Here is a 13,275-nt window from a genome sequence, read left to right as displayed (position 1 = left end):
CATTCCAGTTCCACCTCCGCCAGCCATGTCCTTCCCAGGTCCGACTATGTGAAGCTCTTTTCCTTACTACCCCTTGCTCCTGACGATACCATGTGGGATGCTGACAGGGAGAGGGTTGGGGGCTATCCTGATACTGCAGAAGGAAGTGAGAAGGGGTTGGTTGTACATCCAGATCCACCAGCAGTGTATTAGAAGCAAGAGCAAGGCCAAGGACAGGGTAGGCTCCTTGTGCAGTGAGGAGGGAGGAACAATATCAACAAAAGTTGGATATGGCAGAGCTGCTTAATGACCTCTTTGTTTTGGTATTCACCAAGGAGTCTGCTGGAGAAATGGCAAACACGGGGAGTCCCAGTGGGGAGGGGATAGATATGGAAGATAAAATAAAGAGAGAACAAGTTAAAAATGACCTAGAAATGTTCGATGTCTGCAAGACACAAGGGCCTGATGAAATGCCTCCTAGAATACTGGAGGAGCTGAAAGAGGAAATATCTGAGCCTCTTGCTATCGTCTTTGAAAAGTCCTGGAATTCGTGTTAGTCTGGATCTGCAAAAGCAACGAGGGGTCCTGAGGCACCTTATAGACTAACAGAAATGGATGCGCATGAGCTTTTGTGGGCAAAGACCCACTTCATGGAGCACCAGCAGCTGAGGAAGTGGCTCTTTGCCCATGAAAGCTCATGCTCACACATTTCTGTTAGTCTGTGAGGTGCCACAGGACCCCTCATTGCTTTAACTCTAAAAAGGAAAATAAGGACAACCCAGGAAATTTCAGACCAGTCAGTTTAACTTCTGTGCCAGGAAAGGACAAAGCAAGTAATTAAGGAATTTACCTGCAAACATCTGCAAGACAATCAGGGGCTGGGGAACAGCCAGCGTAGATCTGTACACTACAAGTCACGTCCAACCAATCGGATAGCTTTCTGTGAAAGTGTAACAACGCTTGTGGGCAAGGGAGAAGGGGTGGATGTGGTGTACCTGTGTTTTAGGAAGGCATTTGATATGGTCTCGCATGATCTTCTTATCAATATATTTGGTAAATACAACTGAGATGGGGCTGCTGTAAGGTGGGTGCATAACTGGCTGTACAGCCGTTCTCAGAGAGTCGTTATTAATGGGTCACAGTCCTGCTGGAAGGGCAGAACAAGGGGGGCTCTGCAGGGGTCTGTTCGGGGACAAGCTTTGCTCAGTATCTTCGGTGATGTGGATCTGGGCGTGGAGAGTGCGCTGCTTACGTCTGTAGGTGATACCAAGCTGGGAGGGAGAACAGGGTCGTAACTCAGAATGATCTGGGCACACTGGAGAAACGGCCTGAGGTCAATAGGGTGAAGCTGAATAAGGCCAAGTGCAAAGTGCTCCCCTGAGGAAGGGCCAATCCGTGTCACACCCAGCCGGGGAAGTGGCTGTCGAGGGAGGGGTCCTGCAGAAAGGGATCTGGGCTCAGAGCGGAGCACAAGCTACACAGGAGTCAACAGGGTGAGACTGTTGCCAGAAGCGCCAACCTGCTTGTGGGCGGCACTGCCGGGTGTTGGGAGCCAGCCAGGAGCAGCAATTCCTTCCCCCGGCTCTGCGCTGAGCAGCCTCCGTGGGGCTGGTGCCCAGGGCTGGCCCCACATTTGCAGAAGGCTGTGGAGAAGGGGGAGCAGGTGCGGAGAAGAGCACAAGGCTGGTGGAAGGTGCAGAGAACATGAGCTGTGGGGGAGCCGGACAGACCTGGGCTCCTTTCGCTCAGAAAAGAGAAAGCTCCCAGGGGCCAGGGGAGCGGGTCTCAAGCAGAGAGCTGCAAGGAAGAGGGGTAATTGTGGTGCCCCCAGCCAGCCCCCAGCCCCTCACACTCTCCGCTGCCCCCCTCTCCCCACCCAGCCCGTCCTGTAGCAGGGAGTCCCACAGGCTCTGAGTGTCCTGACCACAGAGATGGGACCTGATCCTGGCCTAGGTCTGAGGTGGGGGCTGATCCTGCCCTGTGGCTGAGGTGGGGGCTGATCCTACTCTGGGGCTGAGGTGGGGGCTGATCCTACTCTGGGGCTGAGGGAGGGGCTGATCCTGCCCTGGGGCTTAGTCGGGGGCTGTGGGGCAGAGGGCGCCGTGGGGCAGGGCTGGTGGAACTCAGCCGGCCCTGGAGCAGGTTCCTGTCCCCACAGAGGCTCTGCACCCCAGGTCCAACATCGCAGCTGGGGTGTTCTGCCGCCGGGACCCTGAGGTCAGTGGTGCCCGAGCAGTCCCCGCCCGCCGTGGGGAGAAGGGCCACGCCAGCCCAGCCAGGCAGGGGCACCTCTGTGCCGGGACTGGAGCTGTGCCCTGGCTGTGGAAGCCATTTCTGTCACCGGTGTGTAGAGCGGCACCGACCCTTGGGCTGGGGGGCCAAGTGAGGGGTCTGATGAAAGCTGGAGATGCCCTGAAGCTGTGTGTGACTTGTGTGTCGGTGCCGTGGTCGTGTGAGAAGTTACACACATTGGCTCTGTAGCTGTGTTAGAAATGTCTGAGTGCTGAGAGTCACACTAGGGGGTGTGCGCACACACACACACACACACAGACACATGCAGAACCAGGCTGCTGGGCTAGACACCAGGCTCAGGCGTCGAATACACATCTCAGGGAAGTGGGACTTGTTGTCCACACCAGCCCAAGGGGTCAGGTGGCCTGGGCTGAGCAATGGGGTTGAAATCGGACGCCCAGACCTCCATCCCAGCTGCCATGTGACTGGACTGGGCCGTGCTGGGGAAACCAGCCACCGAAGGCAGTTTCCCACAGCGGCTCACCGGAGTCGGGTGACTCTGAGCCGCCAGTGCCTGTGGGAAGGAGAAAGGACGTTTCCCTCCCTGTGGAAAGCCGTCAGATGCCCTGGCGGTGACCACCTCGCTCCCAGTTTGGGTTCTGGTTCCAGTACTCCAGCGCCCAGTTCTCCAGTCTGCAGGAACTAAGCCAGTGTCCTCTGGTCTCCTGCCCCCGTGGGGGGTGTTCAGAGACTTTCAAGACATCAGCACAGGATGTGGCTGGCTGCATCAGTGGCCGTGGGGGACGTCTGGAATGCGCCACCTCCACCCACTCTCTGCCTGGGTCGGTCTGTCGGTGTTAACACACCTGTACACGTGGATGCTGAAGGCCAGGCCCAGCGTGCTGGTTGGTGGGAGCCAAGCCTGGATTGACCTGGGGCTGTGGCTGGACCCTTTGGGGCCGGAAGAAGCTGGGTGCAGCTGGTGACCCAGGTTTCAGTGACCTCTCCCCCGAGCAGGGGCTGTCGGTCGGGGGTGGAGCAGCTGGAGAATCTGGGGGTTTGCCTGTGGGGCTTGTGGCTGCCGGAGGGGCTGGCAGAGGTACTTTTGTGGAACCAGCCGGCTGCTCCACTCTCCCTCCGCACCTCCCTCCTGTGTAACTAACTCACTTCCCGCGGGTCTCGGCCTCCACCAAGACCTGTCCTACCCGACACCCCCTGGGCCATTCGCTCTCCCTCACCCCAGCCAGGCTCCCCCACTGCCCCAGCCCCTCCCAGGGTCCAGTTCAGCCCTGGGGAAGTGGGTCCCCCTGCACCACTGCAACGGGTGGAGCTGCCTTGTCCTGCGCCAGGCCTGGATTGGGCCCTCACAGCACAGGGTACGGCCAAGCGCCAACATCAGGCCAGACGCAGAGGGGACCCCGCCCCATGTGCCCTCCCTGCCCCCACCCCCTCCGCGCCTGCCCGGCTGGCTCCCCACACACAGGGAGGAGAAGGTGTCCCTGTAACGGTGCCACAGGGGGATCCTGTCCCAGGGCCTCTCCTTCCCTCGGTGGGGGCAGCTGGGTGGCAGCGTGACCCCTCGCTGGCCTGCAGCCCCTTCTCACCCTCCATCAGTACCAGCTCCTGGCAGTGCCCATGGGCCTGTCTCAGCTGCTGCTGCTGCAGTGGGATCAGCACAACACCCCAGGGTGCCCCCCACCCACAGGCTGCCCCTCGCCCTGCCCCCGAAGGGTCTGCCCCAGTGTCCTCCCAGCGGGTGGGACGATCCCAGGGGCAGGGCGAGCCCACCTGCCCCCTGCACACACCTCACCCTGCGCCCCAGGGATCTGGAGGGTGAAATAAAGAGAACTCTCGTGTGGGGTCTTATTCTAAGGTTTTCCCGGGGCTGCAGCCCACGCCCCCAGGAGTGTTTCTGTTGCCGAGACAACAGCCCCTCCCCAAGCAAAGCCCTGCCTGGCTCCTGGCTGGGGCAGTCACAGCGGCGGGTGTCAGAGCCGGGGACAGGAGTCGCACAGCAGCCAATAGGCAGGTCTTATTGGCTCAGACTTGCAGGGCACAAAGGACCGTCAAGGGCAACCGCTCTGACCTGTACCTGGCAGGCCCCAGATCTCCCCCAGCCCCTGCTGCCCCCACTCACCCCGGCTGAGTTACTGATGCTCTCGCGGCACAGCTGAGCGATGGCCAGGGATGGAGAATCCCCCATTGACATGACTGGAACCCAGCCCGGGACCCCGCCCCACGCTGCAGAGCAAGGGAGCCTCATCCCCCACCCTATGGGCTCTGCACATCCGACCCCTTGAATGTCCCTTCCCAGCCCAGACACGGGGTCGCTCAGAGCAGGAGTGTTTGGCCAGAGCCCCCAGCCGAGCGCCGGGAAAGAATTGTCTGGAGCAGCTCAGCACGGGGGGGGCCCACATTTCCCACTGCCGAGTGGGGGGCAGCTGGGAAATTCCTCCCGCGCAAGTGAGTTCAGCGGCCGCCGGTCGCAGCTGGCGGCACAAACGCTCACGTTCACACCCATTCCCCTGAGCCCCTGTGTCGAGGGGCACGGCCGGGGGGTGGCTCCCCTAGAGACGAGCCCTTCCCAGGGTGTTGCTCGGCCTTTTCTCCAAGGCTCTGCTCGCTCCCCACACTCGGTGCTCACCCGGCCACTCGGCCCAAATCCACAGATACATCTGCTAACACCTGCTCAACTCCGCAGCCTTGCGCTCCACTGGGTCCCCTCGGGTAGAGGCAATGGGGCCCAGAGGCCTCGTTGTGAAGTGAGTCCCCTCTCCCTCCAGAGACAAACGGCACAGAGGCCCAGTCCATACGTACGTCCCTCCCATGGGCTGCAATACGGCTGCAGGCCGAGCTCAGAGGTGAGTCTCCAAACTTCCAGGGTGCTGCCTCGCCACGGGGGGACCTGTGGGATAACACCAAGATCTGAACCCCAATTAAAAGAGAGCACAAAAATCAGCTGCAATCTCACAGGTGACCTTTCAGTCTTTGCCACATTTGTACACAGCCCCCTCCTGAGGACACAGGTCAAATCATTGCCTTGAAAAGGGTGATCTATTAATGAAACAAAAGGCAAAATATACAAGGCGATAACACACACGTGCTGGCTGTTCTCAAGCAACTTTGAAAAAGGGGGGAGATAAACACAGAGCAAATCACTTCCCTGGGATTCTGTTGAAAAGTTACAATGTACGGGGGGTGCACCAGGCCTCCTGAGAAGTCGACACCAAGGCCAACAGGAATGACAACCTGACTATTTCCTTTCAGCTTCCATGTCTGCATGCCCAGACCTCGCTCTGGCCTGGATATTGACTGGATTCGTTAAGCCCTGCCCAGGCTTAAACATCTCCGTCTTCCTCTCCCGGACACACAAAGAAACAGCCCCCACTGCAGGTAACTGCTTCAAATGAAAAGATCCCTCCCTCTTCGCAGGGGCTCACCTGGCAGCTGGCCAACAGAGAACCCCCCTCTCTGGTTTCACCCCAATACAGACGTTCACTCATGCCAATTGTTTTCTGAAAGCAACCACTTTACGAGTCCCTTTCCGCAGGGACTCCTGGACCTCCTTGTTCCTGAGGCAGCAGATGACAGGGTTGATCAAGGGAGTCAGGACGATGTAGAAGACAGAGAACGTTCTGTGAAGGGCCTTGGGCGTGTTGGCTGTTGGAACCACATAGACACTGATCACGCACACGTAGAAAACGGTCAGCACAATGAGGTGAGAGGAGCAGGTGGAAAAGGCCTTTTGCCTCCCGGTGGTGGACGGGATTCTCAGGCTGGCACTGATGGTACAACTGTAGAACGTCAGGGTCAGCAGCAAGGGCACACGTGACCCTGTGGTGGCCCTTCTTGTTACCCTTCACATCCCTTGCCAGCTGCAGTTCCAATTGTGCTTTCGCTTTCCCGATGACCCCCCAGTATTCTCCAGCTGTATGTTTATACTCCTCCTCAGTCAGCTGTCCTCATTTCCATTTCTTGTACGGATCCATTTAACCTCACCAAGGACTTCCCTTGTAAGCCAAGCTGGTTGCCTCCCATATTTGCTTTTCTGACTGTGCATCAGGATGGTTTGTTCCTGTGCCTTCAATAAGACTTCTTGAAAATCCTGCCAGTTCTCCTGAACTCCTTTTCTCCTTTATATGAGCTTCCCAGGGGATCCCGCCCATCGCTTCTCTCAGAGAGTCGAAGTCTGCTCCACTGAAATCAAGGGTCTGTATGTTACTTCTCACCTTTCTTGCTTGTGTCAGGATCCTGAAATCCACCATCTCATGGTCACTGCAGCCCAGGTTGACACCCACTTCCACTTCTCCGACCAGTTCTTCCCTGTTTGTGAGCAGCAGGTTCAGCTGCACACGGCCCCTGGTCGGTTCCTTCATCACTTGTACCAAGAAGTAATCCCCATTCTCCAAAAACTTCCTGGCTTATCTCTGTGCTATCATATTGGTCTCCCAACAAATGTCTGGGTGATTAAAGTCTCCCATGAGAACCAGCTCCTGTGATCTGGAAGCTTCTCATACTTGTCTGAAGAAATTCTCGTCTACCTCGTCGACCTGATCTGGTGGCGTGTCGCAGACACCAAACACAACATCTCCTCTTCTGCGTCCACTTCCAAGCTTAACCCAAAGACCCTCTGTTGTCTCTTCTCTCCCATAAACTGGAGCTCTGACAATCTCGTTGCTCTCTCACATAAATCACAACTCCTTCTCCTTTTCTCCCCACCTGTTCTTCCTGAAGAGTTTATACCTTTCGGTGACAGTGCTCCAGTTATGCGAGTCATCCCACCCAGTCTCTGTTATTCCAACCATCTCATACCTCCTTGACTGTGCCAGGGCCTCTAATTCCTCCTGTTTCTTTCCCTTGTACGTATGAAATCCCTTCTATCCTCCAGGAGGAAAACAAACACACCACTTGCAGGGCAGGGCAGAACGGCTGTCAGGAGACTTGTCCTTATCCATTTTTTTACTTTCTTCAGAGAATTCACCCAGAAGGTATCAGAGCCGATTTGAAGGGCAGAAGAGAAAAAAAATCTACCTGACTCCCAAGCTTAGTGTCATCCGCAACTTGCTCAGGGTGCAATCCATCCCCTCGTCCAGGTCATTAATAAAGACATTGAAGAACACCAGCCCCAGAACCAAGCCTTGGGAAACTCCACTTGAAACCGACCATCATCCAGATATTGAGCCATTGACCTCTACCCGTTGGGCCAAACCATCAAGCCAGCTTTCTATCCATCTTACAAGTATGAGTATCTGCAAGTATCTATCCACCTTGCACTCCATGTATCCAATCCATACTTCCTTAATTTATGGGCACATAATATCAATAAAGGAAGCCATATCTCTTTTGGCATCAATCACGTCTGTATGATTTGGTGGCCCCATGACAATGGTTCCCAAAGAAAATTAACTGTCTATGTTGCCAGGCAAGCTGAATCACCTTGGCAACAAATAGCAAGAAAGCCAGCTTCCCAGCAACGCACGACGTTTCCTCTCGCGTCCATCAGAGGGATGACATTAGAACAGATAGGTTGACTTGCCTTGCATGTCACCAGGGTCCCAGTACAAAGTAAGAACTTAAGAACATAAGAACGGCCATGCTGGGTCAGACCAAAGGTCCATCCAGGCCAGTAGCCTGTCTGCCGACAGTGGCCAGTGCCAGGTGCTCCAGAGGGGGTGGACCGAAGACAATGATCAAGCGATTTGTCTCCTGCCATCCTTCTCCAGCCTCTGACAATCAGAGGCCAGGGACACCATTCCTACCCTTGGCTAATAGCCTTTTATGGACCTAATCTCCAGTAATTTATCTAGCTCTTTCTTACATTCTGTTATAGTCCCAGCCTTCACAGTCTGCTCTGGTGAGGAGTTCCACAGGTTAACTGTGCCCTGAGTGAAGAAGAACTTTATTTTCTTAGTTTTAAACCTGCTACCCATTAATTTCATTTGCTGTCCTCTAGTTCTTGCATTATGGGCACAAGTAAATAACTTCTCCTTCTTCACCCTCCCCACACTTGTTGTAATTTAATAGACCTCTATCATGTTCCCCCTCAGCCGCCTCTTTTCTAAACTGAAAAGTCCCAGTCGTTTTGCCTTCCTGATATGGGACCTATTCCAACCCCCTCATCATTTTTGTTGTCCTTTTCTGAACCTTTCCCAGTGCCAGGAGATCTTTTTTTTAGGTGAGGAGACCACCTCTCTACGCAGCATTCAAGATGTGGGCGTACCATAGATTTATATAGGGGCAGTAAGATACTCGTTGTCTTATTTTCTATCCCTTTTCTAATACCTAACATCCTCTTTGCCTTTTTGGCGGCCGCCGCACACTGCGTGGATGGTTTCAAGGAAATATCCACGATAACTCCAAGATCTTTTTCCTGATTTGTTACAGCTACATTAGCCTCCATCGTATTGTACGTATAGCTGGGGTTATTTTTTCCAATGTGCACACATATGTTAAATGAGTTCTAACATTTAGAAAGTGCCCAGTGTATGCGGTAGCTCAATTTTAATCCCAGTGGGGACAAAGTTACTGAAGACAAATGCTAGGTTTCTTAAGAAGTTTGTTTTAATTATTTTATTTCCATGAACTAATTAAGTTCTTCAACATTCATCCACTGCCAGAAGAGAATAATTCAAACTCATGGAAGCTTCACAGTCCTGTGTGAGTAAAGGGTGCAGGGAACATTTGGCTGCGTGTCTTAATTTTCCCCCAGAATGATTCCAATGACCCCAGGTAGGCACCATGCAGACTCCACTGGTACAGTCATGAAGTTCTGATTTTCATACTATTGAAAAGACACTCCTAAAACCCTGTGTTCATTTAAAAGACAAAAATGGAAGGAAAGCTTTCCTCAAGGCTTCCTTCACCTCCTTGTTTCTGAGGCTGTAGATGAGGGGGTTGCCCAGAGGAGTCAGGACTCCATAGAAGACAGAACACTTTGTTAAGGTCCCCCAATGTATCAGACTCTGAGACCAAATAAACCATGATGAGGGTCCCATAGAAAATTGTCACCACAATGAGGTGAGAGGAGCAGGTGGAAAAGGCCTTTTTTCTCCCAGTGGTGGACGGGATTCTCAGGATGCTGGAGATGATGCAAACGTAAGATGCTAGTGTCAACAGAAAGGGAGGGAGAGTGAATAGGGAAGAAGACATGAAACTAGTAATTTCCACCATGTGGGTGTCAGTGCAGGAGAGCTTTATTATTGGGCGAAAATCACAAAAGAAATGGTCGATTTCACTGGGGCCACAGAACGTTAATTGTGACATCAAAAAAACAAAGATAGACACAAACAGAAACCCACCTATCCACAGCCCAGCCTCTAGCTGGAGGCACAGCCTGCCATTCATAAGGGCTGCATAGTGCAGAGGCTTGCATATTGCTAGATATCGATCGTAGCACATCACAGATAGCAGACAACATTCAGTGCCTGCCAGAGAACCAAAGAGATACAATTGCACGATGCAGCCGGGCACAGAGACGGCTCTGTCCCCAGTCAGGAGGCTGGCCAGCAGCCTGGGCAGGATGGTAGAGCTGTAGCAGATCTCCAAGCAGGACAAGTTCCCCAGGAAGAAGTACATAGGGGTGTGGAGGTGATGATCAGCCACAACGAGCACCACGAGGAGGCTGTTCCCAGCCATAGTTGCCAGATAGATCGCAAGAAACAGCATTTAGGTTACCGAGGTCTTGAAATCCCAAGAGGATGAATTCCATGATGGTCGTTTCATTTCCCACCAGTGTGTTTGTTGTGGGTTTCATCTGGGGTAAATAAAAGAAATGATGCAATTAGAAATCTAACATCCATGTGAAACAGTGATAATTTCAGTTCTGGTTTCTTCCTGCTGGTAGCCACCCCAACGGTTCAGTCAAGACTCCAGATGGTGAACATGTTTGGAAACATGTTTTTTAAAAGGCCAAAGTTAATTGACATTGTAAATTTAATTATGGTCTTGCATATCTATGGCTGAACACACCTCACCTTCAGTACTAAGTGTTCTTGCCAGCGAGTTAAAGAAGCACGGATTGGAAGCATGGTCTACAAGGTGGATAAAAAGCTGGCTAGATCACCAGGCTCAATGGGCAGTGCTCAATAGCGCCTTGTCTAATTAGATGCCAGTATCACACAGGAGCCGCATCTACACGTGCCGGCTACTTTGAAGTAGCGGCGCCAACTTCGAAATAGCGCCCGTCACGGCTACATGTGGCGGGCGCTATTTCGAAGTTGACATCGATGTGAGGTGGCAAGACGTCGAAGTCCCTATCCCCATCAGGAGATGGGAATAGCGCCCAGTTCGACATTCAACGTCGAAGTGGGGAACATGTAGCCATTGCACGTCCCGCAACATCGAAATAGCGGGGTCCGCCATGGTGGCCATCAGCTGAGGGGTTGAGAGACGCTCTCTCCAGCCCCTGAGCTCGATGGTCGCAGCGTGCAGCGGCCCCTTAAAGGTCCCCGCCCCCTGCCTTCCTGTGCAGGAAGCTGAGAGAGCGTGCAGGCGGCAGCACAGCCATGCGGCCAGCCTGCACATCTCTGAGCAGCCACATCAACCCCCCACCGCTGCGATGGCTGCCCCCCAGCCCCCTAAGCGCCCCCAGGGCACCCCCCCAAGGGGAGCCAGGGCTCCCAGACTGGAAGCCAGGCTGGGAAGCGGCAGCGGGGCCCCTCCTGGACGGAGGCCGAGCTTTGGGACCTGCTGGGGCTCTGGAGCGAGGAGGAGGTGCTCCAGGTAATGGGGAGCAAGAGGCGGTATGTGGATGCATTTGCTTGGCTGGCCGAGGGCCTGGCTGCCCGGGTTCACCCTGCCCGCACTCCTGACCACGTCAGGAGTAAGGTGAAGGAGCTGCAGCAGGGTTACGCCCGGGCCCGGGATGCAAGCGGCCGATCTGGGGCTGCCCCCGTCACTTGCCCATTTTACAGGGAGCTCAGGGCCATCCTGGGCCCCCAGCACACCTCCTCCCCTCCGGCCACCCTTGATACCTTGGCCGACGAGCCCCAGCAGGCCCTGCAGCCGGAGTGTGCCCCGGAGGTAAGCCCTGCACCCCGGGGGCCCCCCAAGGAGCCCACCCCCGGGGCACCGGAGGAGGAGGAGAAGGGGGAGCCCTCCTCCAGCAATGCATGTCTCTGGATCCACATCCCATCCCAGAGCTCCAGCAGGGTGCCCACCCACCGGGTGTCCCCCGACCGTGGGAGTGGACCATCAGGTGTGTACCCCCCTGGTGCACACCCCTGGGGTTGAGGGGTGGGGGAAATAGATATGACCAGGGCCCTCCACATGCCCAGATGACCATGGCCCCAAGGACAGCAGTGGCATGTCCCTCAGAAGAGTGCATCAGCCCCTGCCCCCCCAGCACGACAGTGCCATGCCCCATCCCTGGGGATGGGGGGAGCGGAACCTAGGGTCCCCCGGGGGGAGGGGGTGGGACACCCATCATCATCAGAAGCAGCATCTCACGGGGATGGGAAAGCTGCAGCAGAGGGGTGGGGAGACAAGGGCCACGGCTCGGGGCCCACACTAACGGCTGTCTCCACTCTTCTTCCCCGCCATGTTCCGCAGCTGCACCATAGGAGGGACCAGAGAGCGCCAGCGAGGTGTCAGTGGTCCCGGAGAGCCCACCAGGGCCATCACTCCAGGCCAGCCCCTCGGCGGAGCACCGACCGGCCCCAAGGAGGGGACGACGGTGGAGCCAGCACCATCCAAGGACGGGAACGGACCCCCCAGCTGCTGACCATCCTCCGTCGGCAGCTGGAGGTCTCCGATCAGCGCCTGCGGGTGGAGGAGCGGTGCCTCCAACTACAGGAGCGGGCGCTGGCCTGGCGCCAGGAGGCATGGGGGGCCTTTATTCGCACATTTGAGCGCATCGCAGACTACCTGGCCCCCCATGCTGTGCCGGCCACTGCTCTGCCCGCCCTGCTTGCTCCACCCTCCGCTCCACCCGCCATTGCACCGCCGTCCTCCACCGAGGGGCCTTCTGCCGAGGGGGACCTGGGGCCAGCTGACACCCGCCGGCCTTATCTCCCAGTCTGCCCGGCCCCCAGCTAGCCCCGGCGTGGGCTGCGGCCGAGGCGCAGGTCATGGCCACCCACCGCCAGCGCTGGACATTAGGGGGTGTGGGGCCCAGGACATGGCTCCCCCCCTCCCCCTTTGTATATATCCCCTTCACCTATCTTTTGTAAATAGTTTGTATTAGACCCCTGTTCTGTTATGTTATGATGATACCTGCCCCCCCATGTAAATAGTTCTCCCCTTCCTTGTCTTCCCCTTTTTTTCCTTTCATCTTATAATACGCATATGTATAATATTTATTTTGGCTGTACATAGTTATGATATAATAATAAGAGTTCAACATATATATTCTGGTTTCACGAAAAACATGTCTGTTTTTATTTACAAGAAAAGTGGGGGTGTGGGGTGTGCTGTTGGGTGCTCTGTGGTGTGGGCATAGGTGCAGGGAGTGTTGTGGAGGATGGGGGGGGTGCAGTGGGAGGCCTGCCAGCGTTCACCCCACGGCCTCATCGAACTGGACCCACAGGGCCTCCTGGACCGGGGTCCCTTCGGGGTCCACCTGGCGACTGGGGGCAGCAGGTGGCTGCACATTGGCCCTGCCGGCCTGCACAGCCCAGCCCTGGAAGAAGGTCTCCCCCTTGCTCTCCACCAGGTTGTGCAGGGCGCTGCACGCACCCACAATCTGGGGGATGTTGGGGGGCCCGCATCGAGGCGGGTGAGGAGACACCTCCAGCGCCCCTTGAGGCGGCCAAATGTGCGCTCCACCACCTGGCGCGCGTGGTTCAGGCGCTGGTTGAAGTGCTCCTGGCTGGCAGACAGATGGCCCGTGTACGGGTGCATGAGGCAGGACCGGAGGGGGTATGCCACATCGGCGATGATGCAGAGGGGCATGGTGGTGTCCCCCACAGGGATCTCCCGCTGGGGGATGTAGGTCCCCGCCTCCAGCCGGCGGCACAGGCCCGAGTTCCGGAATACCCGGGCGTCGTTTGTGCTGCCAGGCCAGCCCACATACATGTCCAGGAAGCGGCCCCGGCTGTCCACCAAGGCCTGGAGGACCACTGAGTG

At 55.9% G+C, this 13,275-nt stretch overlaps 1 protein-coding gene across 1 annotated transcript; it reads right to left on the bottom strand.

Annotated features, from left to right (window-relative positions):
• Positions 1 to 5,710: 5,710 nt before the first annotated feature.
• On the bottom strand, positions 5,711 to 9,786 carry LOC142004475 (olfactory receptor 6Z7-like). Its single transcript, XM_074982119.1, has 2 exons — positions 9,173 to 9,786; positions 5,711 to 5,891 (listed from the first exon to the last, which is right to left on the bottom strand). The coding sequence occupies exons 1-2, from the start codon at positions 9,784 to 9,786 to the stop codon at positions 5,711 to 5,713; spliced, it is 795 nt and encodes a 264-aa protein (XP_074838220.1).
• Positions 9,787 to 13,275: the final 3,489 nt, after the last annotated feature.

Source organism: Carettochelys insculpta, chromosome 32 (assembly GCF_033958435.1).
Source record: "Carettochelys insculpta isolate YL-2023 chromosome 32, ASM3395843v1, whole genome shotgun sequence".
Classification (NCBI taxonomy): Eukaryota; Metazoa; Chordata; order Testudines; family Carettochelyidae; genus Carettochelys; species Carettochelys insculpta.
The sequence above is the reverse complement of the archived record's forward strand: the minus strand, read 5'-3'. Positions and strand labels throughout refer to the sequence as shown.

Bases quoted from the DNA above. Each gene is read 5' to 3' on its own strand.
- LOC142004475 (XM_074982119.1), bottom strand. From the start codon at position 9,786: ATGTACTTCTTCCTGGGGAACTTGTCCTGCTTGGAGATCTGCTACAGC. The intron at 5,892-9,172 runs GTCTGATACATT...GTGCGTGATCAG, and splicing joins ATGGTTTATTTGGTCTCAGA to TGTCTATGTGGTTCCAACAG.